Consider the following 23,016-nt stretch of genomic DNA (forward strand, 5'->3'; position numbering starts at 1 on the left):
GGCCCTCTTCCCTTTGGTTATTTTGAAAATAGGGTCTCATGTTTATATCCACATGGTTATAAACGGTTTCTCTCCTATTTTGCTTCCTGAAGATCTGGGAAGACAGTCCTATTCCACCATGCACAGGCCACCTATCCTATTAGCTGAGATGGAGTCTCAAGAACTTTTTTTTTTGCCTTGAATTCTCATCCTCTTAATTGTTCCCTCCTGAGTAGCTAGCATTACAAGCCTGAGCCATCGTGGCAGCTTCATTGAAGATTCTCAGATCTCAGTCTCCTGAGTAGCTAGGCACTGTGCTTGACACTTGCAGGTCTTTTATATACTCCCACAATCTCCTTCTTTATTCAAGAGGGACTATAATAGAACTCTTATTAGGAAGTATGTGGTTAAGTTGTATATTGAACTTAGGACTTACAAGAGTAGAAGTAGATACCTGATATGATGAAACTGAAAACTGAGGGTGGGAACCAGTGTAGAGTTTAAAGGCAGACATGGGTAGAAGATAGAGAATAGCTCTTTGATTACTACTCTAGTAACTGCTGCTCATTCGTACATTTTTTTTTTTTTGTGGGTCATGGGGCTTGATCTCACCCTGGGCACTGTCCCTAAGCTCTTCAGCTACTGCCCTACCACTGGACCTGGGTATTATCCCTGAGCTCTTCAGCTCTAGGCTACCACTCTATCCTTGAGCAAAGCCCCACTTCCCGTTTTCTAGAGGTTAACTGGAGGTAAGAGCCTCAGGTCCTTTTGTGCCTGGGCTGGCTTTGAACCTTGATCCTCAGATCTCAGCCACCTGAGTAGCTAGGATTACAGGCATGAGGCACTGTGCCTGGCTCATTCCTACTTTTTAACGATCTTCACACTACAGGAAAACCAGTTGGTTGTTAGTTAAGGAACTGGTGAAAGGGGAGGGTGGTGGGGTGGGGTCCAGATGGTGAGATCTTGTCCCTTTGGTCCGGTGGATCTTTGTCTTGCACAGGTTGTGAGATCAAAGACCCAGTTAATAAGGTTAGCTTTTGAGAATTTATTTTCTGCCAGGCATTGGACACTTTGTGGAACTCCCTTATTTGTTTTTTACAACCACTCTGTGAGGGAAGTCCTACAATTCCCCTTCTTGTAGAAAGAAAAGGAAGCATCCGCGAACCCCAGAGCCTGATTTTCTTCGGAAGTGCTTTTCACAAAGCATGCCTGGAAAGAAAATCTGGAACAGTCAACAAATAATTTGTTTTGTGGGAAAACTTGCTAGTTGGCAAAAATAGAACAAAACCATTGTTAAAGTTATTTTAGATTGCAAGCACTATTGTTATAATAATTGTTTCATTATGTTGTGCCATTTTTGCATTCTAGTTGATGATGAAGGAAACATAAATTAATTTCAGAGGTGAAAAAACATCCATGCAGTGGACAAGGCCCAAACTAGAATTCTCCCACCCTATTTACAAGGGAGAATATAAATGACAACAGCTTTCTTTATCATCAGTTCAGTTTTTGGCACATGCACAACCCTCCATTTGGGAAGGGAGTTTGGAAACTGGACTTCACAAAGTTTCAGGACCAGTGAGAGGACCTAGGTCTGAAATATTGCTCTGCTATATTTCCAGATCCAAGAATTTAAAAAATTATATCACAAGTTTATGCTAGTTCATTTCGAAATTTACTTGGCCCAAATTTCTTCTAAGAAATTTTCAGAAAAATGCACTTGGCTAAACTTAATCTAAGAAGCTATTCTCTTCCTACTTATCTTGTCCATTACCTTCTCCAGTCTTGGATTTAAGGGAGCTGGGGCTGCCATTTTGTTCTATGTGACACTGTAGGCTCTCATGACGAGCTTCTTCCTCAATTCTGCTTTTAGATGATTGCCTACTCAAGGTTCCGTCATTCCAGCTTCTGCAGTTTTCATCTGCACTGTGTCTCACATGCAGCACTGGCTCTATGTCTCCATCCTGGTTGGTCCCATTACAGTATTTAGATGGTGGGGGACGCTGGGATATGAGTCCAACAAATCTCATTCCTCTTTTAGCAGCAACATTAATCTGAGGTGTACAACGAGATGGCAGAATGGAATATTCACTCCACTGAGGTAGAGGAATTCAACAGTTAAACTTTAGCTTTATTGAGGAAATCATTGGAAGAGACTAAATTGACCAGTAACTAAGGACCCATCCATAAAAGAACTGATCACCTCAAAAATAGCAGTGGTCTTTAAGAGTATGTCTCAATGTCATTTTGTTTTGTCAGAAAGAATATACTTCAGAAATTATAATAACAGCAATCATTTTTTCTAGAAAGCTACATTTGGGAAGAATTCAGAATTCTATACATGATTTTTTTTTTTTGTCAGTCTTGGGACTTGAACTCTGGGTCTGAGCACTGTCCTTGAGTTCTTCAGCAAAAGGCTATCATCTTACCCTTTGAGCCACAGCACCACTTCTGGTTTTCTGGTAAGTAATGGAAGATAAGAGTCTCACAGACTTTTTAGTGCCCAGGCTGGCTTTGAACCGTGATCGGCAGATCTTAGCATCCTGAGTAGCTAGAATTACAGGTGTGAGCCACTGCACCCAGCTTAAACATGATTTTTGAAGTTGGATCCAGTCAGGAACTATTATAGACCTCCAAAATAACACTAACAAATACACCTTCACTATCAGAGGAGACATTAATGTACAAGCAAAAACATAGGGGTTGGAGGCATGGCTCAGGTTGTAGAGCACATGCCAATCAGCATAAAGCATCAGACAGAGAGTTTGGGTCTCAGTCTCAGGTGAAAACAAGAAAAAAGAAAAAGAAAAAGAAAAAGAAAAAAAATACAAAACCAAAAAATATCCATAAAAGTACACAGAGCATTGTTTGCTTAACCTTGTTAAGGAAAATATTAAAAGACTAGTTTTTGTTCATGTGTACATAAAACATAAGCTTAATTCATTGCACAGCTCCAATGAAACTTTCTGATCTTCATATGATGCGACTTATCTGGTCTAAGATAGATATAATAAAATCAATCTTGCTGCTTAAAAAGACTAGAAATTGTGAAATAGATGACATAATGCTAGTGAAATGACTTAAGACCTGGGTATTTTCTTTTCCCTCCCTCTCTCTCTCTCCCTCCTACATTCCCTTAGAGTTAACAGTCTTAAGGATATTCCTGCCCCACTGGCTTTGAAATATAATCTTGCTATCTCAGGGTCCTGAATTACTAGGATTACAGGCATGAGCCACTAGCTCCTGGCTCTCTTATTTTTGAGTTTGAACTCAATGCCCAGAACTTGCTAGGCCAGTGTTCTATCACTTGAAGCACATTCTCTTAAGGTGATTAATTTTGGCATTGACATGTTTGTAAGATTTAGGTTTGCTAGAATGTACACTATAAATCTGATGTAGTCTCTGCTTCTGCTTCATTTAAGATATCTATTTATGTCTAATTCTTTTTTCTGTGTTCAGTTGGTGATTCTTTTTAGGTCAGGAACTGTGTCTTATTTATATTTGTATTGTAGCACTTAAAATTATATGTTATCTATAAGTACTTGTTAAATAAGTTAAAATGAAGAAGCAATAATATTTTCTATATGGTTGCTCTTTTAAATATTTCAATTAAATACTTTATTTATTTATTTGGTCAATTGTGGGCTTGAACTTGTGGCCTGGGTGCTGTCCCTGAAGCTCCTTTGATCAAGGCTAGAATTCTGCCATTTCCAGTTTTCTGGTGGTTAACTGGAGTTAAGAAACTCATGACTTTCCTGCCTGGGTTGGCTTTGAATCATGATCAATGATCATGGCTACGATCATTAGATCTCAGTCTCCTGAGTAGCTAGGTTTTCAGGTGTGAGCCACAAGTACCTGGCTCAACTAAGTATTTAAAATGTTACCTGGGATAGTAAAAAAGCATTATGATGGTGGTTGTAAATGGAAATATCTATAGTTAAAATGAAACGGCCAGGAGTTTGGCCTAGTGGTAGAGTGTTTGCCTAGCATGAAGGAAGATTCAGGTTCAATTCCTTGGTATTCCACATACATAGAAAAAAGCCAGAAATGGTGCTGTGGCTAAATGGTAGAGCTGTAGCCTTGAGAAAGCCCAAGGACAGGGCTCAGGTCCTGAGTTCAAGCCCCAGGACTGGAAAAAAAAAAGAATGAAAAAAAAAAGCCATGAAGAACTGAAGAAAAATCAAGAGCAATGCCCAACCAGATACTAGTGGCTCACATCTATATTCCTAACTACTCAGGAGGCTGAGATCTAATGATCATAGCTCAAAGCCAGTGAGGAAAGACAAATCTGTGAGACGCCAATTAACCAGTAAAGGCTACAAGTGGAGGCATGGCTTAAGTGTTAGAGCAGCCTTGAATGAAAAAGCCAAGCAAGGACATGAGGGCTTGAGTTCAAGCTCCAAAGCTGGCATTAAGAAAACACACACACACACACACACACACACACACACACACACCCCACACCGAGAGAGAGAGAGAGAGAGAGAGAGAGAGAGAGAGAGAGAGAGAGAGAGAGAGAGAGAGAGCCACACCTTACATAACAACAACAAAAACAAAACAACTAAAACCCTTTTTACACAAACCAGACATTCAAAAATAATATTTATCTATTGCTCTCATTCACACCAGGGTAGGTTCAAAGATTTCATGTACTGTTTCCTGAAGCTTTTTTCTTCATTAGATAACCCCATTTCTCTAATTGCTGAAATAACAGTTCTTTCCTGTTGAGGCAGATCTTCAACTGTATCCAGGAAGCCAAATACAAAATAAAAACTCTGAGGGCAATTTAGCTAGGCTAAATTAGTAGCTACATTTTTGTTTGCAAAAGATGTCTGGAGTGGATTTGTTCCCAGAAAAACATTTCCCAGAATAGTAGTAGTAAACAGTATGTGAATTTTGTTTATACAAATTTCCTCTCAAAGACCCTTTCTAAAGGCACTCATTGAATGCTGACTTTAAACTTAAATAATATTTACTTCTTGGACTGGCTGTACAGAACCCACTGATAATCATACACACATGGTTCTTTAAGCTTGAAAGTAGCAACAGAACAAGTGAATAAATCTCTTCTTTTTCCATTTTTTTCTCTTTTTGTTATAAGACAGGGTCTTATTTTAAGTCCAGGCTGTCCTTGAACTAGAGATCCTTCTCCTGCCTTGGTCTCTTTAGAGCTGAAATTACAGGTGGGATTATCATATCTGGCTTATTTCATAGGTGTGTGTGTATGTGTGTGTGTGTGTGTGTGTGTGTGTGTGTGTGTGTGTGGTTTGTACTGGGGCTGGCATTTGAGCCACACCTTCACTTTAGACTTTGGTTTTATGCTGGCTAATTGGAGGAAGAGTCCCAAGGGCATTTTTGCATGGACAGGCTTCAAATCTTGATCCTCAGATCTCAGCCTCTTGAGTAGCTAGGATTACAGATTACAGACATGAGCCATCTCAGTGCTTGCAATAGTTTATCTTTGTTCTAGCTTGTATGTATGTGTGTGTTTGTGTGTATGTCTGTGTTGGGGGGTGGTACTCAAGCTTGAAGTCAGGGTATGGGAAGTATCTCTTAGTTTTCTTCTTCAAGGCTGATGCCCTGTCTCTTGAGTCACAGCCACACTTGCAACAGCTTTGCCTGAAAGGAATAGGTCTTTGACTGTACACATTTAAATAGAAGCTAAAGACTTATGTCAATGCAACTAAAAAATAAAGTCTTCATTACCAAAATCCTACCAACTTGAGAATATTTATAAATACACATCTTCTTGGTTTTAATCAATCTATAGCTAAATATATCTAGTCTTCTATTTTTTATTTAAGTTTCAATTCACTTATGCAGATTTTTCTATTTTTTTTTTACTATTGCTGCTTCAGAAGTGATACAGTGGTGTTACCTTTACATATATCGGGTAATAAGTACATTTCTTTCCTTTGCTTAGTATCAACTGCTGCCTCCTTCCCTCTCCTTCCCTCTCTCCAATCTCCATCCATGAGTTCCTTAGTTCACTTTCGTCAATGTCCTGTGTAGCTGATGGGCCCTGCCCCCCTCTATATATATTTAAAAATTTTAAATGTACTCTCTCTCCCCCTTGCCATCATGCTCAGCCCTCTTCTGGTCAAGGCTGGCGGTCTACGGCTTAAGCCACAACTCACTTTTGGCTTTTTTGGTGATTAATAGGAGATCAGAGTCTCATGGACAGAACCTGGGCTGGCTCTCAACCATGATTCTAGGATCTCAGCCTATTGACTAGCTAGGGTTACAGGCATGTAGCAGAGATAGAAGCCCTGTTCTTTTCTTTCTTTCTTCCTTTACTTAAGCTTTTTTTTTTTTTTTATTGTTCTGATAGAGGTGATACACAGAGAGGTTATAGTCACATAAACCAGATAATACATACATTTTTTTCCCCACAATGTCACCCCTTCTTTCACTCTCTCCCAGTTTTTCCTTCCCATCCTCCCCCACAAGTTGTATAGTTTACTCTTAGTGTCTAGTGAGACCCTATTCTTTTTTTTTTTAAATTTTTATTTTGCCAGTCCTGGGCTTGAGCTCAGGGCCTGAGCACTGTCCTTGGACTTTCTCAATGCTAGAGCTCTACCACTTGAGCCTCAGCACCACTTCTGGCTTTTTTTTTTTCTTCTATGTATGTGGTACTGGAGGAATTGAACCCCGGTCTTCGTGCATGCAAGGCAAGCACTCCACCACTAGGCCAAACTCCCTGCCCCCAAGACCCTATTCTTTTTAAAGTAAGAAAAAAAATGAATAAGGCCAGGAGTTTGGCCTAGTGGTAGAGTGCTTGCCTTGCATGTATGAAGACCTGGGTTCAATTCCTCTGTACTGGAATTGGTGCTGTGTCTCAAATGGTAGAGCCTAACCTTGAGAAAGCTTGAGGACAGTGCTCAGGCCCTGAGCAGTCCCCAGGACTGGCAAAAAAGAAGAAGAAGAAGGAGGAGGAGGAGGAGCAGGAGGAGGAAAGGAAGGAAGGAAGGAAGGAAGGAAGGAAGGAAGGAAAGAAGGAAGGAAGGAAGAAAAGAAATGGATAAAGAAGAAATACCAAATGCATCTCAAAATCCCATGAGAAAAATATATGCATATATAGTACCTTTTCTATGAGTTCCTTTGCTATGTCATTTGTTTGTGTCTCGTAAGTTAAAGGACATTCCTCAATCACAAGTCTTGGGTGTCTTTGTCCATTGGGCGTTGCTGAGTGCTTTGGGCTGTAACAGAAAGAAGATATTCATGATTGGAAGCCAACTGCTGAAGACCAGCTGTTACCTTCATGTGAAATTGCATAAGCAACCCTCAAAGAAGTTTAAGACATTCTTTTCTTGTTATTTCAATCCTGAGGGCTACCTTCTCATATGAAAATACCACACATAGTAACTTCAATTAATTTAAATGTCCCTGATTTAAACCAGAAATATCTAATTCAAAATGGAAAATAAAGTTTTATATTTGTTGTTTTTGTTATGAGAAATGCTTTTTGAGTGTGGTGTGTGTGTGTGTGTGTGTGTGTGTGTGTGTGTGTGTGTGTGTGTGTGTGCGCGCGCGCACCAGTCTTGGGGCTTGAATTCAGGGCCTGGACATTGTCCCTTAGCTTTTTAGTTCAAGGATGGTGTTCTACCACTTAAGCCACAACTCCATTTTTGGCTCTTTGCTGGGCAATTGGAGTTAAGAGTCTCATAGGCATTTCTGTCCAGTCTGTCTTTGAACCACAATTCCCAGATCTTAGTCTCCTGACTAGATTGGATTACAGATTATGCTTCATGGCAAGTATCTTACCATTAAAAAAACAAAAAGTAATTGCTAGGCACCAGTGGTTCACACTCGTAATCCTAGCTATTCAGGAGGCTGAGATCTGAGGATTATAGTTCAAAGTTTTACCTGGTAGAAAATTCTTTTCTTTTTCTAATGTATAGAGGGGTTACAGTTATATTAGCCAGGTAGTAGGTACACTACTTCTCACACATTGATACCCTTTCTCATGTTTTTGTCCTCATTTCCCTCTCTCCACCTCTCCCAATCATCTTGTTTTCCCCCCTTTCCTTTACTATTTCAAATAAATAAATAAACGTTTATACAATATATACCTGGTAGAAAAGTCTGTGAGACTTTTTTTTTTACCAAAAAATTACCAAAAAATCAGTGGAACTGATTTGTCCAAGGCACTAGCCTTGGACAAAAAACCTCAGGGACAACATCCAGTACTGGAAAAAAAAAGTCAAATTTTCAACTTTGACAAAAATAGTTGCATAATTTGGAAAAAGTATCTTTCAAACGTATTTTAGACTGGTGTCTAATTCTTGCAACTCAGGAGGCTAAGCTCTGAGAATCACATTTTGGAGCCAGCCCAGGCAGAAAAGTCCATGACATCTATATCTAATTAACCAGTAAAAAGCTGGAGGTGTGACGACGGCTCAAGAGGTAGAGGCCCAGCCTTGAGCATAAAAACCCATGCAAGAGTACAAGACTCTGAGTTCAAACCACAGTACTGGCATCACAAATAAAGTAAAATTTTAAAAAAAATTTAGAAGGCAAAACTGGGAGAGTGTAAGGAAAGGGATGGCATTGTTAAAAAAGAAATGTTGTTGTTGGTTGTGGTGGTGGGGCTTGAACTGAAGACCTGGGTGCTGTCCTAGAGCTTTTTTGATAAAGGCTTCCCCTCTACCACTTTGAGCTACAGCGCCACTTTTGGTTTTCTGATGGCTAATTGGAAATAAGAGTCTCAGAGACTTTCCTGCCCAGGCTGGCTTTGAAACAGAATCCTCAAATCTCAGCCTCCTGAGTAGCTAGGATTACCGGCCTTAGCCCCCAGCACCTGGCAGAATAACTATTCTCTCTCTCTCTCTTTCTCTTTCTTTTCTTTTCCTTTTTTTCCTCCCTCTCTCCCTCCCTCTCTCTTTCTCTCTTTCTCTCTCTCTCTCTCTCTCTCTCTCTTTCTTTCTTTCTTTCTTTCTTTCTTTCTTTCTTTCTTTACTTTCTTGTCCTGGGGCTTCAACTCAGGTCTTGGCTATTGTACTTGGGCTTTCTCAAGGCTAGCACTCTACCACTTGAGCCACAGCACCACTTCCAGCTTTTTCTGTGTATGGTAAGAAGGAATTGAATCCAGGGCTTTGTGCATGCTAGGCAAGCACTCTACCAGTAGGCCAAACTCCTGGCCCCCCTGACTATTTTCTTGCCATACTATGCTTACCTTAATTTCAAGCGCGATAAAACTACCCTGTAAAGGTAACTTGCTGGTAGGTGTTTTCGGGGTCCCACAGGTTGTATAACAGGATGAATGGCCCCAACAATATATCCTTTAAGATAATAGTCTTCCACTTTTGTTGCAATATCCAAAATGGAATTGATCTTGATGACTTCTGGGTTTGATGAAGCTGAAATACCAAAAGTGAAGAGACATTCTCACACTCGTGATTGAATTCTGCATTATTTATGGCTGTGTAACTTAATCTCAAATACATTATGCTAACACATGTTATGTATTTTTCTGAACTTATTTAAGAAAAAGGAAGGATAGAACTGGCAGATGTATACTTTCTTTTTTTTTTTTTTTTTTGCCTATCCTGGGCTTGAGCTCAGGGCCTGAGCACTGTCCTTGGACTTTCTCAAGGCTAGAGCTCTACCACTTGAGCCTCAGCACCACGTCTGGCTTTTTTGTATGTATGTGGTACCAAGGAATTGAACCTGGGTCTTTGTGCATGCTAGGCAAGCACTTTAACCACTAGGCCAAACTCCCAGCCCAGATGTATACTTTCATCGTGTCTTTTCTTTTTGTCTTTTCTTTTTTAATGCTGGAGATTGACCTGCAGCCGATTGCCTAAACTCAGGAAGTTAGTTAGTTAGGAACACAGGAGGAAGGGTGAGAGGAAGGGCTGTCTCCTGTCACATTAATCCCACGCAATGGAACAGAAATCCACCATCTGTGGGCATCCAGATCATTTGAAACTAAAACAGAGCAGTTAACAAGAGTTATACAAACTAGGATAAATCCTTTCCTCTAATTTTCATACTCCTTGGGACTTAAACTAATATTCTACTTCTAATATATTTTCTTCATCTTTAGGAATAGAAAAGCAAAGAGAATAATCCTGGGTTTTGAAGAGACAGTCCATATGAATGTTAAACATCCCAGCCCTACAATCATCCCTGGATTCATATCCCTTTCTTTTTAGAATCTGGACTTGAATTTGAGACAAAGGAACTGAAAAAGGATCAAAGAAGATGGAATATGACTGGGGAATAAAATGTAAGTTAAACTTTTTAAAACTATGAACTGCCAGGTGCTGATGGCTCATGCCTATAATTCTAGCTGCTCAGAAGGCTGAGATCTAAGGGTCACAGTTCAAAGCCAGACTGGGCATGAAAGCCAGTGAGACTCTTATCCAATTAACTACCAGAAAACTGGAAATGGCACTGTGGCTTAAAGTAATAATGTGCTAACCTTGAGCTGAAGAGCTCAGGGACAGCATCCAAGCTCAGAGAGTTCAAGCCCCATAACTGACAAAAAAGCCAAACAAACAAACAAAAAAACTATGCACTAATTCTATGAAAACTTAAAGAAAATCAGTTTTTAATGGATTGCATTGCATACTATACAATAAGGGAATGTTTTAGCATGATGTAAAAGAACATTCCATTGGCCTCTGCCTAAAGATCAGACTTCACCCTCATCTTTCTTGTATATCTTACTTTGTCATGTCAGAGCTACTAGGAGTGTTGGAACCTGCCATTCTGTTTCATGATACTAGCCTTTATTTTTTTTCCAGTTCAGCCTCAGCTCCCCAATTCTTTCCTCTGTGCTGTGTATTATTCCACTAGATAATACTTATTCAGATGTCTGTCTTGACTGTTAGATTGAAAATTCTTTAAGGGCAAGAAACCTACCTCAATCATGTCTTTCTATGTTTGGTTCATTAGGATAACTTGAAAATATTCATCTGTTAGGATGACATACATGCAAAACTATTGCATAAAGGTAGAAAATTACTCCCTCTCCCAAATGAATAAACCAATCAATAAATGGGCAAAGAAGCGGGAGAAAAACTTCTCAGAAAAAGAAGTAAGAATGGCAAATAGACACAGGAAGAAATGTTCAACAACCCTGGCCATTAAGGAAGTGCAAATCAAAACAATTTTGAGATTCAGTTTCATCCCAACGAGAGTGGCAAACATCAAGAATGACAACAAATGCTGGAGGGGATGTTGGGAAGGCCAGGGAAGGAATCTTATTGCACTGTTGGTGGAAATGCAGACTAGTATAACAACTCTGAAAGGAGGTTTGGAGGTTCCTCAAAAAACTGAACATGAGATCTCTATGACCCAGCCAAACCATCTACCCAGATTATCACAAGCCAGAATATGGTAAAGACACTTGTACATCCATATTCATTGCTGCACAATAGTCAAATTATGGAAAAAGCCCAGGTGCCCTACAATAAATGAGTGAATCAAAAAATGTGGTACATACACACAATGGAATGCTATTCATCCCTTAGAAAGAATGATATTATGCAATTTGCAGGGAAATGGATAGACCTAGAATAAATCATACTGAGATAAGACAAGCTCAGAGAGACAAATGGTGCATGCTTTCTCTCACATGTGGAAGCTAGATCTAAAAAACATAAGGACATGATAAATGATCAATTTTCATGTAATCCTGTTTTTTTTTTTTTTGGCAGAACATGGGGCTTGAACTCTGCCTGGGCACTGTCCCTGAGCTCTTCAGCTCAAGGCTACCATGTTACCCTTGAGCCAAGCTCCACTTCCTGTTTTCTAGAGGTTAATTGGAGATAGGAGTTTGAACCTCAATTCTCAGATCTCAGCCTCCTGAGTAGCTAGGATTACAGGCATGAGCAACCATGCCTGGCTCATGTAATGCTCATGTAATCCTCTGTGTGTGTGTGTGTGTGTGTGTGTGTGTGTGTGTGTGTGTGTGTGTGTGTGTGAGTCCTAGGGCTTGAACCAGGGTCTGGGCACTGTCCCTAAGTTTCTTCCCCTCAAGGGTGTACTCTACTACTTGAACCACACCTCTACTTCTGACTTTTTTCTAATTAATTGTAGATAAGAATCTCATGGGGAGGGTCGGAGGGAAAGGGGACCATGTCACGAGAAAGGTATCAATGTTTGTGAAGTAATGCACCTTCTGTCTGGTGAATATAATGTAACCCTTCTATTAATCACAGTAAAAAAATTAAAAAAAAAAAGAATCTCACGGATTTGTCTGCCTGGGCTGGCTTTAAACATTGATCCTCAATTTACAATAGAACAAAAATCTAGAGACATTAGGCCAAATAGTCCGACACTAAATGTAAGGACCTCCAGGATAAGGGAACAAAAGCCATATAATGAGTGACTGTTGTCCTTAATGTACCATGTTATTGCTCATCTCTTTTGCCATCCCTTGGTTATCTCATATTGTTACAATATTTCACCTCGTTATCTGATATATTTTATATGTGCTTAATTGGTCATTTGAAATTGGATAGGGAAGGGGGAAAATCAAGATAACCTGGGGGAGGGTGGGAGGGAAATGGGGACCATGTCATGAGAAAGGATATCAATGTTTGTGAAGTTATGCACCTTCTCTCTGGTGAATATAATGTTACCCTTCTATTAATTACCATAAAAATTATTTATAAAAAACATTGATCCTCAAATCTCAGCTTCCTGAGTAGCTAGGATTAGAATATGAGACACTGGCACCCAACTTTCTTTGTTTTTCTTTTGTAGTTTGAACTCACAGTCTTGTGCTTACTAACCAGATGCTCTACCACTTGCTCTACCCAAAACGCTTACAAAATTCTTATTAAGTAGGAATTACAATATTCTCAGATGGAAAAAAACTCAGGAAAAAAAAGATGGGGCAATTTTCCCAAATTGCTAGTAAAGCATGAGGCTGCTCTTGAACCCAGACAGAAAGAGTTGAGAGCCAGAATATTCTAGCACCTCTGGGAAAGTAAAAGTTCAGTGATTTGGATCATATTATTTCAGGATTTGTGAAAATTCATGCAGGAGATGAGCAAAAGCATTTAGACCATGGTAAGTTAAGTCATTTAATGTATGGGCATTGAAAAGAGTCGCTGATTAGTCTACTCATTAAATGTTTTAAATAACCAGGGATATTGGCTTACTTGAATAAACAGCATTTTCATTGTGACACTTCAGTGATCACCTGGAAGCCCCTTGCTAATAGACGTAACTGCAGTGAGACTCTGAGGAGCTGCACGGGGCATTCTGGCAGGCAGGTAGGGACAGGGCAGTTATGACAGGCTCAGGCAGGTAGGGACAGGGCAGTTATGACAGGCCCAGCCTCCGGCAGCCCATTTCACTGCTGTGTCCCACTGTTGTGCTCCTCACCTTCTGTTTCCTGTGCAGTTTCCATTGCATTTCCTCCCAAGCCTAGGTCTTTGGATTTATTGTCTGCAGGCTTGTCTGCTTTAATTCTATTCTGTTCTTAGTCCTTTCTTTTAACCAGCATTTTTACTTTACTTTTATTTTATTTATTTTTTTGCAGTGGTGGGGAGTATGTGCAGGAATGCAATACACTACAGGGGACGAACACAAAGCACATGCAAAACTACTCACCATCTGTCAAAAAGGTAGAAGGTAGAGCCAGGTGCTAGTGGCTCACATTTATAATCATAGCTGCTTAGAAGGCTGGGGTCTGAGGACTGGGGTTCAAAAGCAGCCCAAGTAGACAAATCTAAGAAACTCTTACCTTCATTTAACCAGCAAAAGCTCGAAGTTGGAGATGTGGTTCAAGTGGCAGAGAGCCAGCCTTGAACAAAAAAACCAAGCAAGAACATGAGGTCCAAGCCCCAGTCCTGAAGAAAGAGGAGAGAAGAGAGAGAGGAGAGAGGAAAAAGGAGAGGAGAGGAGAGAGAGAAGAGAAGGGAGAGAGGGAAGAGGGAGAGAGAGGGAGAGATGAAAGAGGAGGGGAGAGGAGAGAGAGAAAAAAGAGGAGAGAAGGGAGAGAGGGAAGAGGGAAAGAGAGGGAGAAATGAAAGAGCAGGAGAGAGGAGGGAGGGAAAAGAGGGGGGAGAGAGGGAGAGAGCTAGGAGAAGGGAGAGAGGAAGAGAAAGAGGAGAGGGAAGAGAGGGAGAGAGGAGAAAACAGGAGAGAGAGAGAGGAGAGGGAAGAGAGGGAGAGAGGAGAAAACAGGAGAGGGAGAGAGGAGAGGGAGAGAGGAGAGGGAGAGAGGAGAGGGAGGGAGAGAGGGAGAGAGAGAGAGAGGGGACATAGGGAGAGAGGGAGAGAGAGAGAGTGACAGAGAGACAGAGACAGAGAGAGACAGAGAGAGACACACACAGAGAGAGAGACAGAGAGACAGAGAGACAGAGACAGAGACAGGGCCAGGAGTTTGGCCTAGGTTTCGATTCCTTGGTACCACATACATAGAAAAAGCTGGAAATAGTGCTGTAGCTCAAGTGGTAGAGCTCTAGCCTTGGGAAAGCTCAAGAACAGTGCTCAGACCCTGAGTTCAAGGCCCAGGACTGGAAAAAAAAAAAAAGAGGGAGAAAGGAATTGGCTAGCACTGTAGCAGGCTTCATTTCACCCTTCCCAGTGGCAATTCCTCGTCTCTCCACCCCCGTTACCACCGTGACTTTTATGGCAATCATTTCCTTGTTTGTCTTTTTAGTTTACCACCCCAGAATGCAACCCTGAGAATTGTAGTTGAGTTAGTTGCTTTCTGTCGTGCTGGAGACTGAGCCAGGGTCTTGCCCTGCTTGGAAAGGGGTCCACAGTATCTACTTCTGTGTCTGTGCATGTGCGTGCCTGAGTGAGGGCTCGTGTCTCTTCTCCACACCCTACCCCAGGCCTCTCCCATGGGTGCTATGTGGCTGGAGTTCCATACCACTGCAGGGTAGTAGGTGTGAGGATGGCCGCAGCTTGCTTGATTCTCTGTCCTCTTTGACTGCTCTGCTCTGGCCATGGCGGGGCTCAGGCGCTGTGATTGAAAGCACATGGCTCACTAAGCCAGAAGTGTTTACAATCTAGCCTTTTTCCAGAAATCCTGAGCTGCCTTCCGTTGCACAAGGTCCCCTTGTGTGAGCATTCCACCATTTATTTGTTTTTCTGCTCTCTTGTTCTTAGGAGATCTCGGTGTTCACAAGTTCAGGGTGTTACAGATGATTCTGTGGACACCCTTGTATGGGTCACACGGTACACACACACACACACACACACACACACACACACACACACACACACATTTCTTTTGGGTGTCTCTTCAGCTAAGTAGATACATGGATTTTTGTTTTTTCTTCTCTTCTCAGGGCTGTTACTCTACCATTTGAACCATAGACTGCTGTCTACCATTTTGGCCATTCATCGGAGCTAAGAGTCTCATGCACTTTCCCACCCAGGTTGGTTTTGAACCATGATCCTCAGATCTCGGGCTCCTGAGATATGTATCATTGCAGCTGTGTGTTTATTTGCAGTTTCCCTCAGGGATGGTCCTTAGAATTTTATTTAGCTTGTATCCTAGTTTTTGGCATAGAGGGGCAAAGTGAGTAATCCATTCAAATAATAAATGTCTATCTAAGGAGCAGACGTGGGAGAACAACCACTCCAATTTTTTGTAGAGAGCAGACAGATCTGTAAATGTATTGTTGTCTAGCATACATTTTTTTTTTTAAAAAGTGGGTCAACTCTGCTATTATTAGAGTCCTTCCTCTTCCCATACAGAATGGAATCTTTCTTTCCCACAATAGTTTGGATTTGTGAGGTTTTGTTGTTTTTCTCAGCAAAAATAATCTCACAATTTCAAACATAATGGACCTCTTTATGTATTTTTAACATCTAGTGGAAAGGAGGGCTAAGAGACACTGCTCAGGGGTATAACATTTGCCTTGCTGGCATAAGGCCCTGGCTTTGAGCCCCAGAACTGGGGATTAAAAAAGAAAAAAAGAAAGGAAGAGGAGGTTTCATAACAAGGACTTTTTTTTCTGGTCATGGGGCTTGAACTCAGGGCCTGGGTATTGTCTCTGAGCTTCTTCGTGGTCAAGCATTCTACCACTTGAATCAGCACCACTTCTGGCTTTATCTGAGTACTTTATTAGATATGAGAATCATGGACTTTTCTGCCCAGGCTGGCTTTGAACCAAAATCTTCAGATTTCAGTAGCATGAGCCACCAGCACCTAGCTACAGGCACTATTTTGACACTTAAATGGATTCAATTTTTTTCCCCATTCTTTTGATCACTGGGCTTGAACTCAGGGCCGGGGGTTGTCCCTTACCCTCTTTGTGCTAAAGGCTAGATCCACCACTAGAGCCAGTGTGCCACTTTTGGGTTCTGAGTGGGTCATTGGACAATAGACTTTTCTGCCCAGGGTGGCTTTGATCTGAGATCCTAGATCTCAGTCTCCTGAGAAGTTAGAATTGTAGGGGTGAGTCACTGGTGCCCTGTTGACTCAATCACTTTTTAAATGCATTTCTTTTTATGTAGCCCTTTGCATTTGAAAACAATTCAACTGCTTGGTGAATTTCCCAAGAAATTACTAGATTGATATAGAGAAAAATATTAGCAGAACATCTATTTCTTCCTGTTTTCCCTTTCATTTGTCCTTTTTTTCTTTCTCCCTCCCCTCCTTCATCACTCCTTTCCCCCCTTCTGTCCCTTCCTTCCTCTCCTCCCTCCCTCCCCTCTGTCTCTCCTTCCTTCCTCCCATTCTCCTACACTCCCTTCTTTCTTGCCTGCCAGTCTTTCTTTCTTTCTTTCTTTCTTTCTTTCTTTCTTTCTTTCTTTCTTTCTTTCTTTCCTTCCTTCCTTCCTTCCTTCCTTCCTTCCTTCCTTCCTTCTTCTTCTTCTTCTTCTTCTTTAATTTATTTATTTATTTTTGCCAGCCTAGGGGTTTACAGCTCAGGGCCTGAGCACTGTCCTTGGAGTTTCTCAAGGCTAGAGCTCTACCACTTGAGCCACAACACAATTTCTGGCTTTTTCTATGTATGAGGTACCGAGGAATAAAACCTGGATTGACATTCTACCACTTGGTCAAACTTCTGGCCCCTCTTTCTTTCATCATTTTCTTTTTTTCCTTTTTCCTCCCTCCCTCCCTCCCTCCCTCCCTCCCTCCCTCCCTCCCTCCCTTCCTTCCTTCCTTCCTTCCCTCTTTCCTTCTTGTTTCTCTGTCTCCTCTTCTCTCCTCATCTTTTCTTTTTGCGCTAATCCTAAAGCTTGAATTCAGGGACTGGGTACTGTCTCTGAACTTTTGTGCTGAAGGCCAGAGCTCTACAATTTGAGCCACAGGTCCTTTTCTGGCTTTTCAGGAGTAATGGCGAAAAGAATCTCATGGGCTTTCCTTCCATGGGCTGGCTTGGAATTCTGATTCTTAGATCTCAGCCTCCTGATTAGCTAAGATTACAATCCTGAGCCACTGTTGCCCAGCTCTTCCATTTTTCTTTTGAGACAGTTTCACTATGTGGTCCAGGCTTGAAAACATGATTTGCCTGCCTAAACCTCTGTGCTAAGCCTAAGTGTTGGGATTTTAGACATGACCTGTCATGCCCCCTCTTCTTCTTTCTTTTGAATTCATATTTCTGATTATATATTCTACTCACGTCCTGTTGATGTTTTAGTGCATTAACTACAATGCACTACCTTCATCCTTCCTGAAAATTCTCTAATATTTAAAACTAACCATTTTTTTTTGCCAGTCCTGGGGCTTGAACTGAGGGCCTGGGCACTGTCCTTGGACTTTTTCAAGGCTAGAGCTCTACCACTTGAGCCACTTCAAGCTTTTTTCTATGTATGTGGTACGGAGGAATCAAACCTGGGTCTTGGTGCATGCTGGGCAAGAACTCTACCACTAGGACAAACTCCTGGCAAAGCCTAAGAAGACTTTTTTTTTTTGCCAGCCCTGGGGCTCGAACTCAAGGCCTGGGCACTGTCCTTAGACATTTTTTGCATAAGGCTAGTGCTCTGCCACTTGAGCTGCAGTGCTACTTTCGGCTTTTCCTGTGTATGTGGTACCAAAGAATCGAATGCTAGGTGAGCATGCTAGGTGAGCATGCTACCACTAGGCCAAACTGCCAGCACTATCTATTACTTTTTTTTTTTTTTTGCCAGTCCTGGGCTTGAGCTCAGGGCCTGAGCACTGTCCTTAGACTTTCTCAAGGCTAGAGCTCTACCACTTGAGCCTCAGCACCACTTCCACCTTTTTTTTCTATGTATGTGGTACCGAGGAATCGAACCTGGGTCTTCGTGCATGCTAGGCAAGCACTCTACCACTAGGCCAAACTCCTAGCCCCACTATCCATTACTTTTTGCATTAGTCTTTAGGTCCTAGTGTTTTTACTTTGTCATTGTTATTGATAGCTTTTCACAAAATTGTTCAAGACACTGACATCTGTCTAGATTCCTTTTTTAACCACTGGGTACTGTGGCTCATGTCCAAAATCCCAGTGACTTCAGAGACTGAGATTTGAAGGCTTTCAGTCCAGTGACACTCTTATAAAGCTCTGAGTTCAAATTCCAATGATGCAAAAAAAAATCAAAACCCAGAAACTGCCAGACTTCATTTCCAAGTTCCTCACAAAGGCACCACATCCAGCTGCGCCAGTATGGCTTCCTCTGCCAGAAGCTCACTGCCCCTCCAGACGAACCATGCATGCCCTGGAACTGCTTTTGGTTCATCCCCTTCAGGAGGCACCCCTGGCTACTCAGGCATCATTATTTCCACAGGTGCTCAGGCTCAGAACTGGGAAGTTATCCTGGGTTCCTTATTCTTTCTGGCCCTTTATATTTAGTCAGTCATAAGCTAAGTGCTTCTTTCTTAATATCGCTTGTGTCTACCTATTCCATTCCATCCTTATAGTTACCCTTGGTAATGATGGAAAGCAGTCTTTTGACTTTTTTTCTTGCCTCCATCTCTCCCACTGTGACCCCACAACCTTCTTAAAACATATCTCTGTACTTGTTCAGTAGTGTTTGAACTACTGTTCAAAATGCTTTTCAACTGGGTGCTGGTGGCTCACACATGTAATCCTAGATACTCAGCTGAGATCTGGGGATTGTGGTTCAAAGCCAGCCTATGCGGGAAAATCTGTGGGATTCTTATCTCTAATTAACCACCAAAAAAGGGAAGTGGAACCATGGCTCAGTGGTAGAGTGCTAGACTAGAGCATAAAGTGCTCCGGGGCAGCAGTAGGCTCTGAGTTCAAGCCCCATGACCACCACCACCACCAGCAAAACCCCTTTGTAGCTATCCAGGAGGCTGAGATCTGAGGGTTGCAGTTGAAAGCCAGGCTGGCCTCTGAAGATGGAGAGACTATTATCTCCAATTAATCACTAGAAGACTAGAAATGGGGCTGTGGCTCAGGGGTAGGGCGGTAGCCTTGAGCTGAAGAGCTTAGGGACAGTGCCCAGGCCTAGAATTCAAGCCCCATGACCCACACACACACAAAAGAAAGAGTTATATTTTTAATTTCTTTTACCATCTACAATTTCCAGAAAAATCAGTATTAACAGGGATTACATATCAAGTTATGCTTGAATGAATGAGTGATTCATTCAGGATAAGAAAAAAAAGTATATGAATCTGTGAAGTGGACATGTAAATAATAATTATCATATTCCAGCGATAAAAGAAGAAATTTGTAGTAACCCCAACAAGTTGGCCAAAAAGTTTCCTATAGGATCTGAGTTCAGAGGAGGAGAGAGAGAGCACATTCTGCTCTGTTTGCTGGAAGGCAGAAGAGGGTCACAAGTGAATACATTTATAAACCTTCTTCCTCACAATAGAAATAGTATTACCATTCTCCTAAAGTATATATTTTTTGAAGTTGTGACTGGGGAGGGTGGGAAGAAAGGTAGAATTAAATGGAAAACAAGTTGTTAAAGATAATTAAAACTACCATATAACCACAGGGACTGGAAAGTTTTCAAGTTCCCCTCCTGGCTCCAAGGCATTTTATTCTGTTTTGTAGCCTCTGTTTGGAAAGGTCCGAGGGGAGTAACAGAAGACGCACACACAGCTGGCACCAGGCCACTTCATTTCCACCAGGGTTGCTCACTGCATGGTGGCCTCTGACAAACCAGTGGCAGGAGCTAACACTTACTCATTTCTTCCAGAGTCCCAGCATGGAATTGTCAGTGCCAAACAGAGGGTTGGAGTTTTTGAACCTATCCCACACTCACTCCTGTAGCCATGGGACAGGCAGGTGACCATCAAAACTAAAAGTGGAGAGAGTTCGGAAAGACATGACCAGGAAGGGGGCTTTGGAACTGGGCTGTGCTCACATCCTGGCTTCTAAAGCAAAGGCAAAGGCACAGACCAAAAACAGGCAAACAAAAGCCCCAAGCCAAACCATGTGGAAGAACTAGAGAGAGAGATGAAGCACTAACTAGGAGACTAGGCGCCTGAACCAAATAGGAACCAGATGCAACTTTAAAACATGTGCCTGTGTCATGTGTTCACATTCATATGATATGCTTGTATTTACATCTTACAGAGGAATTCACAGTTACATCTTTCACACACCTGGAGTGAAAACTTATACTCCCTTTACAGATAAAAGAGGGTCTGACAATGAGAAAACCAAAATGACTTTGGAATCAAATGGTAAATCTTGGTTCAAGGATGAGGGAGTTTATATCCATACATTGAAGATGTTGACATTGGGAGAAAGAGACGAATCAGACCAACCTCAAGTTCCTCTAACTACAAACCTAGGCTGGATTATGCACAGTATTGAGAAGTACACCGCAAAATGGTTCTGGCTCAAATTTTATGAATAGACAAAGTTGAAGGTTTCAGGAGAATATGTTTTTGTGTCCCATGATTTACAGACACTAGTCCAACTGATAAGTAAAAGCAGGGTCAGTCACTATTTTGAAAACTACCATATTATAAATATTTTCTCAAATACTATAGAAAATCGGATTATCGGTTACTTTTCCTGATTAGCATCATTATCTTAATCCATTTTAACCGACATGATTAAAAAGAAATATATTTTTCCTTTGGGTAGCCTTAGTCTTAGATGGAAACAGGAATGTTAAAATGTTCAAAGTATATATGTATGTATATGTGGGATGCGTGTGTGTGTGTGTGTGTGTGTGTGTGTGTGTGTGTGTACAGATTTGTGGTATATTTCAGGAAGGGAGTTTGTTTACTGGCCAGCTCAATTTTTGACAAAGAAAAATGGACTACCCTTGCTTCTTACACAAAGATGCACTGTTTCTAGAGCAAGCTGGGGGGAAAGAGAGACAGAGAGAGAGGGAGGGAGAGACACAGAGAAGGCAAAGAGACAGACAGAGAGAAATGCAGAGACAGGAATGGAGATGGAGAAATAAATATGTTCAACTAAAAAAAAGTTAAGACAATATCCAACATGCTAATTTAGTTAGAGTAAACTTTCTGTTAGATTTGTGACAATTAAACATGTTTGTTATAAAAACTTAAAATACTAGTACCTAGTATCTTAACAATAAGCAACTTACTTCCATAAATTCCATAATTAAAGATACAGTTCTTTAAAAAAAACCTCTCCTCTCTCTCTCTCTCTCTCTCTCTCTCTCTCTCTCTCTCTCTCTCTCTCTCTCTCTCTCTCTCCCTCTCTCTCTCTCTCTCTCTCTCTCTCTCTCTCTCTCTCTCTCTCTCTCTCTCTCTCTCTCTCTCTCTCTCTCTCTCTTTCTCTCTCTCTTTTTGTCCAGGACTCAGAGTTCCCAAAAGGAAAGAGGCAGAGTATTTGTGAAGTAGAGCTACCTCCGTCCCCTCCATGGAGCTGCCATCTGGGCTTGTTTATTTGTGTTTCCAACTTTCTGGAACAGAGAAACTCTGTTCCAGACAGGGCACAGAGCAAAGGAAGTGTGTTACAAAAAACAACTTTTTTTTTCTTCTTCTGTTTTTTTTTTTTCTGTTATACTGTATTTTAGTTGGGTCAAAAAATAGCAAGCAAGTGACACAATCACACAATTCCACACAGTTAGTAACCTCAAATTTGTCTCAGAACACAATCTTCCCCAATTTGATCTGGGTAATATTGCCTACACGGTGCCGTCTCCCGGGCTTTTGAAATCCCTTTCAAAACACAAGCTGTCATTAAGGATATAGATATTTGGTCTTTAAATCAAGCATTCTCTGCAAACTCTTCCACAAATTAGCATTTGATTTAAAAACAAAAGAAACATTTCCAAGTAGCTTCCCTAATTTTATAAGATGCACAGGAGTTGTTTTACAAGAAAAAAAGAAAAGAAACAGAAAGAAAAAAATTATCCAGAAAGAAATAAGCAAATACAAGAAAGCAAAAATCCAAAATAAGAAACAAAGCACTACTATTAGATGGGTTATACAATCTGACTGTGATGAACAGTTCAAGAATTTGTAAGTCAACATTAAAAACAATTAGTCGTCTATTATTTTGGAAAGATTTCACAGCTAAAAGAGAAGCAAAAGGTACCTTGTAATGTAAAATCCAGTAATACATATTCGTAAGCAAATTCCGTCTTTGTTTCCACTTGTGATCTCTTCAGGGTAGAAAATATTTTTCCAGGACTGCTATCATCAGGGTCTTCCAGCTTTCGAAGTCCACACCCCATGGCAAAGTCTGTGAGGAATTAAACTGCAGGACAGGAGAGGGAGACCAGCAAATTCTGTTGTTAAGCTGCGAAAAGAAAGTTACAGACTTCACTGCTTTGATTGGGTTTTCAGCTGAGCCATCGAAATCCAGCCAGAAAACATCAGGCTCCAAAGAAGGAGCTGAAGACTTTTTCTGTCCATTTTTGTGCAAAGTTCCTGAGCCCATGATTTAGCTACAGATTCTGAGGCAGGGCTTGATCTCAGAGAAATACTCAAGCTGCTGCAACTTAGTGGAGAATTTCCATGCCACGTCAATTCACAGCCAGCCAGCCCCCTACCAGAGTGCTGTTGCTCTGGCACCAACAGTGCTTTGTCTTTCCCAGTTGGCCAGATGATAAAAGAGGTCCTCAAATGGAAATAAAAAGGCAAAAGTGCAACTTAAATGTAATTATATAAAGTAGATATATCCAGATGACAGTGGCATGAAAATTTTTTTCTGTTTTTTTTTTTCTGTCTTGTGCACACCA

General features: G+C 41.2%; 1 protein-coding gene across 1 annotated transcript in view; it reads right to left on the bottom strand.

Annotated features, from left to right (window-relative positions):
- The window catches only part of Rftn2 (raftlin family member 2), a 48,471-nt gene extending 25,491 nt beyond the window's left edge, over positions 1-22,980 (bottom strand). Inside the window, exons 1-4 of the mRNA XM_090354547.1 lie at positions 22,371-22,980; positions 9,155-9,338; positions 7,064-7,178; positions 1,754-2,033 (exon numbers count right to left, since the gene is read on the bottom strand). Coding sequence (XP_090210673.1) covers positions 1,754-2,033; positions 7,064-7,178; positions 9,155-9,338; positions 22,371-22,509 — 718 coding nt within the window. The 5' untranslated portion in view covers positions 22,510-22,980. The remainder of the gene's footprint in view (positions 1-1,753; positions 2,034-7,063; positions 7,179-9,154; positions 9,339-22,370) is intronic.
- Between the last annotated feature and the right edge of the window lie 36 nt (positions 22,981-23,016).

The sequence above is a fragment of the Megascapheus bottae genome, chromosome 21 (genome assembly GCF_031878675.1).
Source record: "Megascapheus bottae isolate mThoBot1 chromosome 21, mThoBot2.hap1, whole genome shotgun sequence".
NCBI lineage: Eukaryota > Metazoa > Chordata > Mammalia > Rodentia > Geomyidae > Megascapheus > Megascapheus bottae.